The sequence below is a fragment of the Ips typographus genome, linkage group LG2 (genome assembly GCF_016097725.1).
Source record: "Ips typographus isolate SLU linkage group LG2, UJ_Ityp_2.0, whole genome shotgun sequence".
Lineage (NCBI taxonomy): Eukaryota > Metazoa > Arthropoda > Insecta > Coleoptera > Curculionidae > Ips > Ips typographus.
Genome location: NC_138423.1, coordinates 6,568,307 through 6,586,317, shown reverse-complemented (window position 1 = coordinate 6,586,317; position 18,011 = coordinate 6,568,307). Strand labels below are relative to the sequence as shown.

The following is an 18,011-nucleotide window of genomic DNA, read 5'->3' as shown; positions in this document are numbered from 1 at the left end:
CAACATTTGGAGAAGTCCTTTCAAAAGTGTTTCAAAATTAACAGAAACAGTTGTTATGTAACATTATGTTTTATTTAAAAAACAAGTTGATGTCTATCACGACTTTCTTTTAAACCCGGCAGTTTCCGAATTATTATAATTAAATAATTGTTTTAACAGGAACACATTGTATATCGACCTTAAAATAAGCTGATCTATCGTATGAGAGGGTATTGGTCATAAAAGCTGACTTAGCTTGACTTTGTATGACTAAGTTGTGATATTTTGGTTTAGGCACAAGCTGCAAACCTCAAAGAAGAAGATTTAGACTCTAACGCTGTCAAACTAGTTGAAGAGGCGTTAAGTATGTACTCTTACATTGGAAATATCATTAAATCGTCGACCAGAGCTGGCGGACACGTAAATCAAACCAACATTCTTGATTTTTAAGCTACTAACCGATATGAATATTTTTTTAGGCATACCAGAATTATCTCCTTGCCGGAGCGTGGGTATTGGTGTCCGGTCTTCAAACGCATCTTTCACAAACAACAAGTGACAAACCATCCGCGCATTTGTCTCGGGAGTCAAGAGAAAAAGATTCAGTTGAAAGAAGTAGGCCCAGTCCAAGCAAACAAAGCTTACAGGTATAAATTTTTTGTCTCGTAATTTTATTTTGCACACCAACTTTTCTTTATTCCAGACTAGAGACTCATCGTCTGGGACTTCGGGCAGTGGTGGAACCGCTCGATCTGGTCTACAAAAATTCCAACAATGTTTCGGGGTACTGAGCGTCGCGTTGGCTACTAAAGCTCTGGCTCTTTTGTCTGATTTGTTTGACGATCTGGGCTTGGAGGTTTGCGGCGGTACCGGAGGAAGTGTTGTTACAGTATGTATTAATTTTGTGTTTTTTTTTTGTAACTAATTTCTTGTAATGCCCAGTAATTGCTAATAATTAACCTAACCTAACCTAGCCTAACAATACCCACTAACTTCCTGAATTATCACAACTGGGGGGTCTAAAAAAAACCTTTTTTAATTAAAAAAAGTAAAAATAAGAAAATATGCGTGCAACTATTTAACCGGAAGTAGATATCAACTGCTGCTTATTTTAAATGGGACACCCTGTATATTTTTTCATTTTTGTATTCTACCTCAAATTCTATACATATTTCGTGTATTAATGTTATATACCTATCTGTATCCGTCTCAGATATTTACTATTTTATGTGAAATTTGGTATTTTCGGTTTCCAAAACATTTTTAACTTATACATATCAGGAAAAGTTTTTTTTTGGTTTTTGTGTTTTGTCAGGTTAGACAACGTTTGTTCGAGGGATGGGTGCAGAAAAAAGTCAAAATATATAATACAGTGTGGTCAAAAAATCAGTTCTAAAAAAGGACAGAAAGTCTAGTTTTCAAACGGAACACGTTCTTATAATTCAGTCTGATTCTCTGTTCAAAATTAAAGAAAGTTAGTATTACGCCACTTATTTAAAAAAAAAATCACTTTTTAAATTGATACATTGAACCACCAAACTAACGTAACGTAACTGTCAAAATAACCGAATTAAGGAAGGTTAAATTAGTTGTTGTCAAATTTAGTCAAAACTGTCTTTCTTGTCACACACAACACTTTGTATAGACTTTTATATGTCAGTGGATAGAAAATAAAATGGGCTTTCAAAAAATATGGTCGCCTGTATTGATAGGTTGCCTCGTTTGGCCGCCAGAGTGTTCCTTCAATGTTACCGCTCTAATATCTTTAAAGGATTTTTTTGAATCGGGCAGATACGGCCCTGATATTTGGCACAAACCTAGCACAATGATTGCCAAATCTAGAGTAGTAACAAAACTGTAGAACTACAATCATTAAGGTCGATTTTCGCTTGCACTAACTGGCCAACATAACGCAAAACCCATTAGGATAGTGGCGGTGTTTCAGACAAATTTGACCCTTACAAAAATTGTCATTTACAAAAAGAATTTTTCAAAAAATTTCTAAGCATTATGTCATGGTAAATCTAATAAGTCACGTGACCGTGTTTTCCTAATTTTCTATAGTCAAATTAGCCTTAAACCAGTCAATAAATTTTTGCGGTGCATCCTGTCACTAAACCGTAAATAACACACGTGTATTTGTAGCACTTTGTATATATTTTTATATGTCGATGGACAGCCAATGAAATGAGCTCTTCGTTGACGTATAAAAATCGATTGGTTAGCCGTTTTTTCCCGCCAGAAGGCGGCAAATTTTTTTGGGGTATCTTTTTGTTTAATCCTTAAAAACTCGCTTAATTGCACTACTTTTAGTAGAGTTTTAAACGTCAATGGATAGCCAATGAAATGAGCTTTCTAAAAATACCCCCACCGGGGGTTCGTAGGTTAGACGGTTTGGCCACTAGAGGGCGTCAAAGTTGACTCATTTTTTTATGACTTTTGGTGCATTTTTTCTTTCAATCATCAATAACTAGCTTATTTTCTACACTTTGTATGAGCTTTTATATGTCAATGGATAGCTAATGAAATGAGCTTTTTATTGACGTATAAAAGTTGATTGATTAGTTGTACGGTTTCGCCGGTAGAGAGAGTCAAAAATTTTGAAAGTAAAATTACAAAATTCATAATTCTTTCCGCTTCTGGATTAATGGCGCCGGCCAATTAAATGTCTTAGAGGTTTGGCTTAGGATTTAAAGTCAGTTTTTTCTTTCAAACTAGTTTTTCATTTAAGCGTTGTGTCTAGTAGTGTTCAGATGTGCCTCAAACTAATTCCGTAAGTACTAATATACAGGGTGGTCCAGTTTTAAGTGTCAATAATTCACCATTTGATAGCTAATCAAAAAATAAGTTGACTTGCATTATGTCATTTTTCTGAAAAACGTTTCCTAAGGAAGATACAGTCCTCCAAATTTCCATTTAAAAAATCGTTTTATAGTTTAAAACTGAACATTCAAGCCTTGTGAAAGTCCAAATTTGTACTGAATAGTCTAAAAACTTGCTTTTTACTACTAGGAATGGTCTTATGATTCGCTTTCTCAGACTTCCATCCTGGTTGAGTGTCTGAAACTGGCATTCAAGAACTAAAAAAAGTCCGGAAATCAAGACAAAGATTGTATTGCACATGAAACTCAATTTTTACTACTAAAAATAATATAAAAGTTGACTTTTAATGCTAGAACTGACTTTACTAGGACTAAAGAGAGTCCAAAAGTATATTTTCAAGACTTTAATTGGTGTACAACTCAATTTTCTGGACTGGACAACAAGTCTAAAAGTAAATTAAATTTTAGGACTATTTTATTTCTAAAAATTAGTTCTCAAGGCTATTATTGTAGCATCTGGTACCAACATTTTTTACTTTTATTACTGAAGAAACTTGATTTTTGGAAATAGTCTTAAACTCGATTTTTCAGTCTTAAAAAGCACTAAAAACAGTCTGAATTTCTTAGAGATGCTACAATTTATTGCACCTATGAGTGTAGAAGTCAATTTAATAGTGAAGAAGCTTGAAATAACATTTTCAAGACTATGGTCAGTGGACAAACTGGCTTTTAGGCTTGATAAGTCAAAAAATTTGTAAAGATAGTCTTGAAACTCGATTTGAGGCACTGAAAACAGCCTTAAAACACTAAAAACGATTCTAGTTTATTAAGAAATACCCGAATTTTTAGCACTGAGGTGTCTAGAAGTCGATTTAATAGTGACAAAGCTTGGAATGCCATTTTAAGTCTATGAAGAATGTAAAAAATGTTTTTTAAGTTTGCTATGTCAATAACTTGGTGAAGATAGCCTTGAAACTTGATTTTCCAAGCTGAAAGCAGTTTTGAAGCACTAAAAATAGTCCAGAAGTTGAAGAAAATGAAAAGCAAAGTAAAAAGCACGAAAAGTTCGTTTTCAAGACAATTTTCATGAATCTAATGTCAATGTCCTGCATCTAAGACTATTTTCAAGACTAAAATATTAAAATTTGTCTTCAAATTATGAAAACTTCACATTTGTAACATTTTAAGGTTCAAGTCAATTTTTAAGGTTTAAATGTATGAAAACTGGCTACAATAATATTTTTTAAACTTCTTAAGTGAATTTTCCGTTTCCAAGACAATTTTTAAGTTGGGTTAGGTTAGTTTTGGGTCTTTGATCGTAATAACGTGTAATAAAGTGCTTGTTCCAAATTTGATCAATATTGCTCCAACGGTCTGATAGTTATGAGAAAAAAAAACGATTTTTTAAACAGAAATTTGAAGGACTGTATTTTCCTTAGGAAGCACTTTTCAGGAAAATGACATAATGAATGTCAACTTATTTTTTAATTGGCTATGGATTGGTGAATTATTGACATTTAAAACTGGACCACCCTGTATTTTTGATTTAAATTTTGACTTTGAAAAATAAACAAAAAGAAAATTGCTAATATTTTCCCGGGGCATCACAATATCACAAAAAAGTTATTTTTGATACTACACCACTTGAATATCCATGTATTCAACTACGCCACGAACCAGTGCCACAATGTGAATAATTCCCCAGCAAAATGCAAAGGAATTAGACCATTGTATCGTGAAGAAAAGCAATTTATAGTGAATACGTACAAACGAATATTAAATGAAGACCCAAATGCAAAAACCGCAAATATTTGTATCAAAAATGAGTGAACTTAAGCAGGTAATGAGATTGAAAATTCACGCTTAGTATTCAATTTAAATGTTAGTTTAACTTTCAATAAAACTCTAATTTAATGTGTTTTTATTTTTGTACACGCACTATAACTTTATTTATCTAACCTAAACATTAACATGTCACCCAAACTCCTTAAATCAAATCTGGGGATTTTTTTGGCAGTATTTGCTTGTGTATGTCATTTGCTCCTCCTACTTTTTAAATAGACTTTACGATTTTGTAACTGGAACTATTTTTGTTTACCTGTCTTGGCAATTTTATGGTGATTATTTCCTTCCTATCAATTTTGACCAATCGCTATCAAGAATTAGTATAACAAATGTAAATTTTAAGTGGAAAAATCACTTGACAACTGTCAACTTAGCTATCAGCAGTTTTTCCGAAAAAAAAAATCGAAAAAATTGCACACTCCTCACAGCAACATAAAGAATAGTGTTAGCTTGAAAGTTATTGTTCTTATTAATTATTGTTCTTATTAATTATTGTTCTTATTGTTTTAATTAAAATAAAATGTTTATTTAACTCAGGAAATAATCTTACCAAATATCCCTCGTGCATCTAATTTTTCCTGTGGAAAAATTGGAATACTCGTTTCTAAGTAATTTGTTTTAACAAATAGTAATATCGCTCATGCTATTTGTTAAAACAAATTACTTAGAAACTCGTTTTTCCGAATTTTTCCGGAAAAATTAAATGCACTAGGGATATTACCCCCGATTATTTTCCTCATTGTACTAGCAGCCAATAAAATTCAATAAACCTTTCTAGTTCGACCAATGAGAGCCGTTATATACTGAATAAATCCCTAGTTGCTAAAATTTTACACTGAATAAACACCTCCTACCTTTTTCGAATACGTTTTTTTGAAGAACATTTGATATTAAACGAAACGGGATTTAGACACACATAAAATTTAAGCTATTTTCTTCAATATTAACAATTAATAAATCACTATAACGTAGTTTCCATTAAAAAATTACATAAATTAAAATATTATGACGTCTGATTGTCAATCTGAAATGTAAACAAAAATATACATGGCTGAACGAAAATCTGTCGTCTGCTGGGGTGAGTTCAATATTATCATTAATTTCATCACGTTTAGTTTAGTATTTGTGTTCTAACTAAGGTGTTTTCTTGTTAATAAACTAAAATGTGAGTTTTCAGGAAATAATCTTGACATATACCCCTCGGCGTTCACGTTTTATCACGTAAAATGTGCATTGGTAGGTTTTTTGCAAAATTTTTCTTTTAGGAAAATGGTTTCGACTAAATAATTCTTTGGAAATCGTCGAATTATTTAGTCTCAATCATTTTCCAAGCAAAATTTTGCAAAAAAAACACCTATGCACAGTTTACCCGATAAAACTTGAACGTCTCGGGATATAACCTATGATTAGGATATAACAACCATGATTATAAAACATTTTTCTCTCTATTTCTAGATTGAGCCAGCACCACTGGCAATTTTGGGACAGTTTACAGCCCTCCAACGCGTCGCTAGAGTACTGAGCGCTGCGCCCTTAAATCACTTATTGTTCTATTTGTCCATTGTCAGTTATCGAAAGGCGTGTTCGCTAAAACGGTTAATGCCGCCTGAAGGCGACAATTTTAGCCAATCAGATTCGACGGCTTATTTCGAAGATATGATGTTAGGTAGCGAAGACAATTCTACTGATGAAGGTATAGTGTCGCCATCGTGATTTTCATGGAGTTTGGTTGATTTGCGCGTAATTGTAGACGACGACAGTGAACCAATTTTAGGCCAGTGGTTTGAGGAGACTTTAGTGCCACCCGACCCGGTCGAGTCAAAGTCAAATTCTACTTCAGAAAATGTTGACTCAAAATCTAACAGCCAACTAAATCGCGGTCATTCCGTTGTTCCGGAAAAGGGAGAGGTGCGGCTATTTTACTGATTGTTGTATCAGTTAAAGTAGTAACAAACTGAATTTTAGGTTGACGGTTACATAACACTGGCAACCAACATTTATGTGTTTCTCAATAAACACTTTTTGTGTTCGAAATCGAATTTCGTTCAGCGCTACGTTAAGACCGGATTGACGGAACAACAAATGATTATTTTAGCTGCCATCATCCGGGATTTGGACAGGGAATGGGCTAAATCTGAGCTCGGTAAAGGTTCTTTATTAATTTTTTTTTGTTTATAACGTTTTTGATTCCAGGAGGACAGTACGCAGACTTTTCTAGCGCTTTAATGAAATTCACTCACAACTTAATTACAAGCAATAATTTGACTTCATTGCAAGCTTGTCTGTTAAATCATCTGGGTGTATCGCCTTGGAATGCTGACGTACCTCACGCATGGCCGTTGCAAGTTTATCCAAGAACTCTAACCGTTCTAGCACAGGTAAAGCTGTACAAATTGTGCTTTGACCACTTATAACCCATTTTCATATGTTAAGGTTTTGCTCTTAAGACCTCAAAATGAAAAAGAAGCGTCTGTTATAAGCATTTGGCATAGATTAGTTAACACACTCATCGAAAATGTTCTGAACAATCCACAAATGGCTACAGATTCTGATGCTGAAGGTATGGCACTTAAAGTTAAATCGAGTATAGTCGTCGGCACTAATTCGGCCATTGCTCGTCATTGGCGTTTAATGCGCTGAGTTGCCAGATGTTTTTTTGCTTCCAAACGCGAGTTTTTCATGACTTTTGTATTTTTATACAGTTGTGACAAATCTAAAACCAGTCATAGGAACACTGTGTAGCTGACAGAGAAACATAGATAATTTCATGCGCGAAATTTAGCCACAAGCTAATGATTAGGAATGTTCTAGTCACAAAATTAATTTTTCAAGTAATCTATTCGGCGAATTTAGGGTGATGTGATTTTTGGCTCTATGAAACCGATGAACAACTCTAGTGAGCTAGTTAAGCTAAGTTATTCTGCATTAAATTCTCATTAATTTACATCAAGAATGACGTCGATAGCCATACACTACCCCTCTCTACTAGTTACAGATTTATTTTGGTTTAAGTAAAAAAAAAAATGATTTTCACACTAAAAGACAATTGTGGTTTTTGTCTCTGTGAAACCGATGAAGAAATTACGTGAGTTTTGGATATTAATAAATTTATATTCTGCATTAAATTCTCATCAATTCACATCAGAAATGACTTCGATAACTCTACTGGGTGTTGAGATATTCTAATTTAAATAAAAATGTGTCTTTATGGATAATGTGAGGTTATTTTGTGCTTTGACAGCTCATACTTTGGTTCTATGACAGTTTAGGGTGGATTTTTTCTAAAATGTAGCTAAAACAATTGTTAATTTAACCGCCCTGTATCGTTTTACTGGAAAAATTTGTAATTTGTGGTGACAGCGCCACGCGGAGAAACGTCAAAGTGTAATCAAGCCCAAGCATTACCTGTTTTGACAGTTCGTAATTTTGGTTCTATGGCATCTACAAGGTGGATTTTTTACTGAAATGTAGCTTAAACATTAGTTCATTTTACCACCCTGTACAGATTTACCGGAAAAATTTGTGGTGACAGCGCCACGCGGAGAAACGTCAAAGTGTAATCAAGCCAAAGTTCAAAAAAGCATTACCTGCTTTGACAATTTGTAATTTTGGTTCTATGACAGCTACAGGGTGGATTTTTTTACTAAAATGTTGCTAAAATAATAGTTAATTTTATCACCCTATACAGTTTTACCAGAAAAATTCGTGAATGCAACGCCAGGCGGAAAAACGTCAAAGGGACACCAAGTGAAAGCTTAAAAAGTCACTATCTTTATTGACAGCCCCTGACTTTAGTTCAATGACAGCTACAGGGTGGATTTTTTTACTAAAATGTAGCTAAAGGAATAGTTAATTTCACCACTCTGTCCAGTTTTACCGGAAAAATTTGTGGTGGCAGCGCCACGCGAAGAAACGTCAAAGTGTAATCAAACTAAAGTTAAAAAAAGCATTACCTGCTTTGACACTTCTTAATTTTGGTTTTACAGCAGCTACACGGTGGATTTTTTTACTAAAATGTAGCTAAAACAATGGTTTATTCCACCACCCTGTATAGTTTAACCGGAAAAATTTGTAGCCACTGCATCAGACAGAGAAACGTCAAAGCGACATCAAGATAAAGTTCAAAAAAGCACTGCCTGCTTTGACGGCTCCTAACTTTGATTCCATGACAGTTATAGGGTGGATTTTTTTACTAAAATGTAGCTAAAAGAATAGTTAATTTCACCACCCTGTACAGTTTTACCGGAAAAATTTGTGGTGGCAGCGCCACGCGGAGAAGCGTCAAAGTGACACCAAGTGAAAGCTTCAAATGTCACTATCTCTATTGACAGCCCCTGACTGTAGTTCCATGACAGCTACAGCGTGGATTTTTTTACTAAAATGTAGCTAAAACAATGGTTTATTCCATCACCCTGTATAATTTAACCGTCACAGTTCCATGACAGCTACAAGGTGGATTTTTAAATCAAAAGGTAGTCCAAACAATAACTAGCCTGTATAGTTTTACCAGAAAAATTTTGTGGGCAGACCGATAAACGTTTGACAACATGGCAGCAGCGCAGGACTTTCTTTAGGTTTTTCTGTTTTTGTCTCTCGCATGCAATCATCAATGTTTCTCTGTCAGTTACCCGGTTTTCTTATGACCAGTTTTAGTTTTACCACACCTGTATATGTCACGTTTCTATCCAATCTGCGTCCGTTAAATAACTGCGTGTGAGAAAAACTCTAATCGCTTAGCATAACGAAAACGTCAAACTCCCTGATGACGTGCAACGGCCGAATTAATGCCGACGACTATGGTTTGTAACTACTAAGAAAAAACATTTCAACAGATCTCAACGTTGAGCATGCCGAAGTCTTGTTGTACCTTTTTCACTCTTTAAATCTCATGCAGAAAAAATCGGTTGTTCTTTTGATGGCCGGCGGCGTGCTTAGATGTTCGGAGATAGCTCGAAGCAATTTAAAAGATTCCCAGTTGCTGAACTTGTCCAGACTGTTGCTTTTATTCGACTATATTATGAAACACTTGTACGATGTACCAACGTTTCTGCTGGAAAAGGTAATAATTGTCGGTTGGGAATTTTATTAAAGTGTGTTTTCCGAACTTTAATGTCGATTTAGATTCAAAGAAACCTATTTGATCTGACTTACCTGAGTTCAGAGAATAGAGACTCAACACCAAAACCTGAAGCCGCTTGGAAGGAGATTGAAGAGCCTTTTCGGAGAATTTCAAATGAGGCTCATCCGTCGCCAAAGTTTTACAAACTGTCCAATTTGGAGGTAAGTTGTTTTTCTTATGTTGCAAGAATCTTTTATATAATTGCGAGTTTAATATTACAAAAGTTTGTCTCAATTTTATGTTTAAAAAAGGATTTGAAACTTAAATGTTTTTGTTCACAATCGCCAACTGTGTGGTTGATAATCATTCGGTGATGGGTACCTGAGTTCGGTTGTCTAAATTGATAAAAAAAAACGTGAAATACGGTAACAAAAAAAAAAAACTGTTTTTAAATGTACGGGCGTCTCAAATTCCAGGGTTTTACTGGGTATCTCTAAAACTAGCAAAGATAGAGCGATACGGTTTTCGCGAACCTGTGCTCGATTATTGTGTTGTTCCGTTTCTGAGCTGCGGAATGATTTTGAAAATATGACAAAACAAGAGCTTGGCGGCTGTTTTTGTATTATTTGGGTGATATAAAATCCGCATTCGTTTTCACGCTCTATGGAACGAACAGAAGGAATGTGACGTCACGATGACGTAATTTGCCAAAACCCTAATGTGACCAATTGTCAAATTACGCCACTGTGACGTCACATTGGCTCTGCTCGTTCCATGGAGCGTGAAAACGAACAGCGGCCAAGGAAACTAGAATTAACTGTAATTAGTGTGTACTTTTAAAAACATGCCTCATAAGAATTATTCAAATAATAAGGAATATATTTTATAAATTACATAACTGATTATGAGCATTGTTAAAATGTATATTATTAAATAAATAATTAATTTAGGTTATTTCTATCTCAATTTCGGTATTTTTAAGCCGCTTTAGTGTCAATTTCAGTATGTCTCGAAAACCTAAATCTAAATTTGACCGAATTCCGAGAGAGAGTCAAAAGTGAAAAAAAATCGTAACAGTTTCCAGGATGATGTTTAGAAGACTCTTGAAGGTTTTAGAACGTTTCAGGCGACTCTACAACACTACAACGTTCTGGCGAGTTGTAGAACTTTTATCGAAGATCTGGAAGATTTTGGATTGCTGTTGAAGGCTTTAAAACGTTCTGACTAGTTCTAGAAGCTTTATCAAACATCTGGAATGTCTTGAAACGTTGCAGAAGGCTACAGAATGTTCTGACATGTTCTAGAAGCTTTTCCAAAGGTCTGGAAAACTTTGAAACGTTGCAAAAAGCTCTAAACCATTTTGGCAGCTATAGAAGTTTCTTAAAAAATCTAGAAAGTTTGGGAACGTGGCCAAAAGTTTTTTGCACAGTTCTAGAAACTCTAGAACTTTCTCTCAAGCTACAGAAGATTCTTCAAAGATCTGGAAGGAGGTTTTCGAACTTTGCCAAAGGATTTAAAACGTTCTGACTAGTTCTAGAAGCTTCATCAATGATCGGGAAAGTTTTTAAATGTTGCAGAAAGCTCTAAAACGTTATGGCAAGTTCTAGAAGCTTCATCAAAGATCTGGAAGGTTTTGAAATGTTGCAGAAGGATCTAGATCGTTCTGGCAAGCTATAGAAGCTTCTTCAAAGATATGGCAGGTTTTAGAACGTTGCGAAAGGCTTTAGAACATTCTGACTAGTTCTAGAAACTTTATCAAATATCTGGAAGGTTTTGAATTGTTGCAGAATGCTCTAAAATGTTCTGGCACGCTATAGAAGCTTCTTCAAAGATCTGGAAGGTTTTGAAATGTTGCAGAAAGTTCTAAAACATTCTGGCACGCTATAGAACCTTCTTCAAAGATCTGAAAGGTTTTAGAACGTTGCAAAATACTTTAGAACATCCTGACTAGTTCTAGAAGCGTTATCAAATATCTGGAAGGTTTTGAAATGTTGTAAAATGCTCTAGAACGTTCTGCCAAGTTTTAGAAGCTTCTACAAAGATCTGAAATGTTGCAGAAGGCTCTAGAACGTTTTGGCACGCTATAGAAACTTCTTCAAAGATCTGGACGGTTTTGGAACGTCGCAAAAGGCTTTAGAACATCCTGACTGGTTCTAGAAGCTTCATCAAAGATCTGGAAGGTTTTGAAATGTTGCAGAAGGCTCTAAAATGATCTGGCACGCTATAGAAGCTTCTTTAAAAATCTGGAAGGTTTTGAAATGTTGCAGAAAGTTCTAAAACGTTCTGGCATACTATAAAAGCTTCTTCAAAGATCTGGACGGTTTTGGAACGTTGCAAAAGACTTTAGAACATCCTGACTAGTTCCAGAAGATTTATCAAAGATCTTGAAGATTTTGAAATGTTGCAGAAGGCTCTAAAATGTTCTGACACGTTATAGAAGCTTCTTCAAAGATCTGGACGGTTTTGGAACGTTGAAAAAGGCTTTAGAACATCCTGACTAGTTCTAGAAGCTTAATTAGAAGCTAATAAGTAATATATTTTGTATATTACATAACTGGTTGTGACCAGTCTTTTTCTAAAACTATTGAAACCATCTAAACCTTAAAAATGTTTAGGTATTGAAATCTCCAAGCTTTTAAGAATCTAAATTTTACGTCATTTGTTTGATCAGCCGCTATACTGTTTTCGTTTGCTGTTGTAGCTTGCCTGATTGCAAATTAAATTTGGCGATTTTTACGTTGTTTTCCAACCTATTATGTTACCTAAAATTGTTTGCTTAATACAAGTCTACATAAATGTATAAGGTGTCCTATTTAAAAAAAAGTGTGTTTAGTTCATATCTTACAAACGGAGATGTTATTTGGATTCTACGCCAAATTTTATATGGGAAACCATTTGTAGTTTTTCTGAGTCGCTAATAATAAATACGAAGGGAGCTCCAAATTGACATATTCTTAAAATCACCTTGTAGATCAGAAACGGGGGCAGCTGTAAACTGGGCTGCACCTTAAAAACAGAAATTGGTCTTTCGTTGTCTCCAGTTAAAAAAAGACCACCCTGTATAAAAAATATAATTTTTATATTATTTAAAATGGGTAATTTGTTGTGTAGGTCAGCAATCAAGACTCGCCTAAGCTGGACGGGTTGGCTTGTAACTTTATCTTGGGAACACCTGATAAGCTGCGATATCCGTTGCTGTTAGACGCTCTAATCGAAATCCTTAACGTCACACATAATATAAACGCCACCACCGGATCGAAAATGTCAATTTTGGGCTTGTGTGCTACTCAGTATTGTTTTACGATCTGTTGGCGGTTGTTACACTTGTTGCCGCCCTCCATACCTTACATGGAGCGTTTGGCTAATGGAGAAGCTTTGAGTCCTGGCCCCCTACTGATGCACTCGCTGGTGTGGGGACCTCGAGCTGGTCATAAGAATTTCAACAGGTGGCTTAAGGATTGTTTGGTTAAACAGGTAAGTGGGTTTAGTTACCACTCCAATATTGAAATTAGTGCAATTTCTCCTAGTAATTTTAAATGAGGGTTTTATGCTTTTTTTTGTTTAAGTTTTAAGTGTTGATATTTTGAAAATGATATAAACAACGGTTCCATTGACGAACGGCAAAATACGGCATTTTCTCAGGTTCAAATGAAACAGTGAACAGAAAATTTTAGTCGATTTTGAAGCCTCTAGCGGCTAAAATTAGTCAAATAAAACAGTTTTTCAGGTTTATTACAGATTCGGACTACATATTTTAAGAGTGAAACATAATTTGTCTAATCTAAAAGTGGACAATTTTGAAATACAGGACGTGCATGTTCAGATAAATCGAAATTGAAAAAACGTTTTTTTTTTTTAAAATAGTACTATATCAATAAAATTTCGTATCAGGAGGTTTTTAGGCAGGAGAAATCAGAATTCGTTTGCAGTTTTGATGATATTAAAGTGTTAGTCCAAATTGAATTTTCGGACTAATTTACAAACTAGCATTCAGGCCTTAAAATAGCCTGAAAGCACTAAAAACAGTGTATTTTTTTTAGCACTGAAGTGTCTAGAAGTCAACTTAATAGTAACAAAGCTTAGAATTATATTTTTAAGTTTATGGAGAATGTAAAAATTGTTTTTTAAGTCTGCTTTTCCAAAAAACTTGGTGAAGATGGCCTTAATACTCGTTTTTTCAAGCTGAGAGCAATTTTAAATCAATAAAAATAGTCCAGAGTTGTAAGGAAATAAAAATCAAAGTAAAAAGAACTTGAAAAGTTAGTTTTCCTTGTAATTAGTTAATCCTGTATTTAAGACTATTTTCAAGACTAAAATATTGAAATTTGCCTTCAAATTATGGAAAATGCAAATTTTAAGCTTCTGATGTCACTCTTCATTAGTTTAGAGTCCCTTAAAATTTGTGAATTTTTAGTAAAAGATTCTAGAAAAAGTAGTTTTTCATGTCTACAAATCATTTTTCAATACTAAAGTCTTTCAATTTGTCTGAAATCTATGAAAACTGGTTACAAAGACAATTTTTAAGCCTCTGATGTCAATTTTTACTGTTTCAAAGTCAATTTACTGGTTTCTAAGTGAATTTTCAATACTAAAGTCTTTCAATTTGTCTGAAATCTATGAAAACTGATTTCAAAGACAATTTTTAAGCCTCTGATGTCAATTTTACTGTTTCAAAGTCAATTTACTGGTTTCTAAGTGAATTTTCAATACTAAAGTCTTTCAATTTGTCTGAAATCTATGAAAACTGATTACAAAGACAATTTTTAAGCCTCTGATGTCAATTTTTACTGTTTCAAAGTCAATTTACTGGTTTCTAAGTGAATTTTCAATACTAAAGTCTTTCAATTTATCTGAAATCTATGAAAACTGATTACAAAGACAATTTTTAAGCCTCTGATGTCAATTTTTACTGTTTCAAAGTCAATTTACTGGTTTCTAAGTGAATTTTCAATACTAAAGTCTTTCAATTTATCTGAAATCTATGAAAACTGGCTACAAAGACAATTTTTAAGCCTCTGATGTCAATTTTTACTGTTTCAAACTCAATTTACTGGTTTCTAAGTGAATTTTCAATACTAAAGTCTTTCAATTTATCTGAAATCTATGAAAACTGATTACAAAGACAATTTTTAAGCCTCTGATGTCAATTTTTACTCTTTCAAAGTCAATTTACTGGTTTCTAAGTGAATTTTCAATACTAAAGTCTTTCAATTTGTCTGAAATCTATGAAAACTGGCTACAAAGACAATTTTTAAGCCTCTGATGTCAATTTTTACTGTTTCAAAGTCAATTTACTGGTTTCTAAGTGAATTTTCAGTACTAAAGTCTTTCAATTTGTCTGAAATCTATGAAAACTGATTACAAAGACAATTTTTAAGCCTCTGATGTCAATTTTTACTGTTTCAAAGTCAATTTACTGGTTTCTAAGTGAATTTTCAATACTAAAGTCTTTCAATTTGTCTGAAATCTATGAAAACTGATTACAAAGACAATTTTTAAGCCTCTGATGTCAATTTTTACTGTTTCAAAGTCAATTTACTGGTTTCTAAGTGAATTTTCAATACTACTACTTCTTTCAATTTGTCTGAAATCTATGAAAACTGGCTACAAAGACAATTTTTAAGCTTCTGATGTCAATTTTTACTGTTTCAAAGTCAATTTACTGGTTTCTAAGTGAATTTTCAATACTAAAGTCTTTCAATTTGTCTGAAATCTATGAAAACTGGCTACAAAGACAATTTTTAAGCCTCTGATGTCAATTTTTACTGTTTCAAAGTCAATTTACTGGTTTCTAAGTGAATTTTCAATACTAAAGTTTTTCAATTTGTTTGAAATCTATGAAAACTGGTTACAAAGACAATTTTTAAGCTTCTGATGTCAATTTTTACTGTTTCAAAGTCAATTTACTGGTTTCTAAGTCAATTTTCAATACTAAAGTCTTTCAATTTATCTGGAAACTATGAAAAATGGCTGCAAACACATTTTTTAAGTTTCTTAAGTCAATTTTCCGTTTTCAAGACAATTTTTAAGTTGAGTTGGGTCTTTGAACGTAGTAACTTAATTATCTCGTAAACGATGTTTTAAATCAGAATATTATAAGAGATACTTTCTTTAAAAAATATCCAGCGACGTGATGGGTTTCGATGGGCTATCGAATGGTGAATTGTTGACATTTAAAACTGGACCACCCTGTATTTTCATAGTTATTTCGTGCAACTTAATGAAGATTTTTGTCAGGAGAATTTTGCCAGGCGGAAAATATGAAACTTACTACTATTTTTGTTTATAGAAGGCAACCACCAACCAATAGAGAGCACATGCAACCATTTCTCCAACTGTCCATCTTTTTTGTACACACCTTAAGTGTTCACTTACAGTATGATTCTAATATGCTTTCTACTTAAAAAAGGGCGTTACTTTTAAATCTGTAGTGTTTTAATATTGCATTCATTTCTGTATGCTAATACGACTAAACGGTTAAAGGGCAAGTGAATTAAATGCATGTAATTCATGCAAAACTTAAAAAAAAACTAATTGGGAGACGTTTTAAATAAATCTCTCACAACAGTTCACATGTTTTTTCAATAAATTCGGTGAAATAACATAACCCCACAAATCACTGGAAATTAAAGTACTAGAAATGAAAAACTTTGAATAGCAACAAGTGTTCTACATGGACAAAATAAAAACGTCCTTTTACAGAAGAAAATATTTACTAATTTTAAAGTTGCTGTATGCAATATCAAATATCTGGAAAACAGTCAACTTTTAAGATCCTTATAAGTGTACGTTTTTATGTAGAAAAGTATATTAGAATCATGCGCATGTGCTTAAAAAATGGTTGGAGTCCTTTTTAGCAGTCAGAGATGGTTGCAGATTGTCCTTTATCATTACAATAGCAGATAATATCGTTTTAGGTCGGTAAAACTTTGATAAAGAACTGTAAAAATTTGAAAATCAAAAATAAAATTTCGACTTTACACCCTGTATGTTTTTGAATAGCTAGACCGTAAAGTTTTGAGTTCAGGAATATCTACTGTAGCTCTATTTACTATTACCTAAACTCCACCCTGTATTTTTTTGAAGATTGTGTGATTTACAGTAACAACTTAAACGACTTTTTTGCCGTTTTACTTGTAGTTGCCTCACACTGATGAGTCCAGTCAGCCTGGAAACGTTTCATGTACAATATTTTAGGCTGTTCTTTTTCTGGACCACACCCCTGGGATCCTTTAGTGTTTGAAAATATCTGACAATATTGCTTCTCTGTTTATTGTTTGTGGTCAAGTTTTTTTTGACCAATCACAAACTGTTACTATGTTGAGATTTACGCAAGTGCTGCACATGTTTAGGGTCCAACAAATGTCTTTCCAAAAAAATATAAACTGCGATGTAACTCTGATTTTAGCAGACATAATGATTTAGAATCAGTTAAAGTTTTTACGTTTGCCTACTTTTGAATTTTCTGAAATTTCAAATTCACCATTTCTTTTTATTTTTTTTATAGGGAATGTATACACAAAACACCGACAAATTGTTGAAAGGAGTTTTGGACGCGGTAAATAATATTGCGTATGATTCGGCTGTTGCGAAGCGATGCATATTGGCTCTTATGCCTGAGACCACTAAGAGCATTATGGCTAAAGAAGATCTTCCCCCTTTATGGCAATTGATTTTGCTTGATTGTTTAGTGGCTAAAGTGGAGGTAAGTAAAATTATTATAGGGGACAGTCGGCTTAGTTTGAAAACCTGGTGTAAATCCACAATTTTTCAAAACTTACATGTTTGTATCATAGAATGGAAAATGAGCTCCGAAAAATGTTATATACCAGAATTTTTAGCTAGAATGTTTATTTTAAAGTTGTTTTGCTTTAAATCGATTCTATTCTAAGGTGTCTTTGGATGAAGTTTCTGAGTCCGATGGCACTCCAGTAACCGTTTCTGAACATTCATGCGTCCACGATTTAGTCCCTATAGTTATACGTTTAGCCAGGGCAATTTTGCATTGTACTAGGTGGTCGATGTTTCATTTACTCGCTGATTTCATACAGGCAGACAATTCTGAAAAGGTAACGTTTCAGTGTTGTTTCATAATTGGAACACCAATTATTGTGACGAATTTTAGATACAGCTAAAAGATTTAGAGCCGTTGCAGGACGTTCTTGCTATCTCGTCCAAAGAAAACGCACTTTTATGTACGCTGGCTAGTGAAATTGAGTTACTTATACCAACCAGTGTTCATACGGTTTTGCAAGATTGGCGATCTTCGTTTCTCGAAGATGTATTTTCGGTATTTAACAATATTT

At 33.8% G+C, this 18,011-nt stretch overlaps 1 protein-coding gene across 2 annotated transcripts in view; it reads left to right on the top strand.

Annotated features, from left to right (window-relative positions):
• poe (E3 ubiquitin-protein ligase-like protein poe) overlaps window positions 1–18,011 on the top strand; it is a 121,917-nt gene that overhangs the window by 9,600 nt on the left and 94,306 nt on the right. For both annotated transcript variants that reach the window (XM_081972490.1, XM_081972489.1), the window contains exons 7-20: window positions 274–399; window positions 459–626; window positions 683–868; window positions 6,102–6,339; window positions 6,397–6,554; window positions 6,612–6,789; window positions 6,840–7,024; window positions 7,080–7,206; window positions 9,479–9,705; window positions 9,768–9,926; window positions 12,817–13,179; window positions 17,213–17,410; window positions 17,598–17,774; window positions 17,831–17,995. In XM_081972490.1, coding sequence (XP_081828616.1) covers window positions 274–399; window positions 459–626; window positions 683–868; window positions 6,102–6,339; window positions 6,397–6,554; window positions 6,612–6,789; window positions 6,840–7,024; window positions 7,080–7,206; window positions 9,479–9,705; window positions 9,768–9,926; window positions 12,817–13,179; window positions 17,213–17,410; window positions 17,598–17,774; window positions 17,831–17,995 — 2,655 coding nt within the window. The remainder of the gene's footprint in view (window positions 1–273; window positions 400–458; window positions 627–682; window positions 869–6,101; window positions 6,340–6,396; window positions 6,555–6,611; window positions 6,790–6,839; window positions 7,025–7,079; window positions 7,207–9,478; window positions 9,706–9,767; window positions 9,927–12,816; window positions 13,180–17,212; window positions 17,411–17,597; window positions 17,775–17,830; window positions 17,996–18,011) is intronic.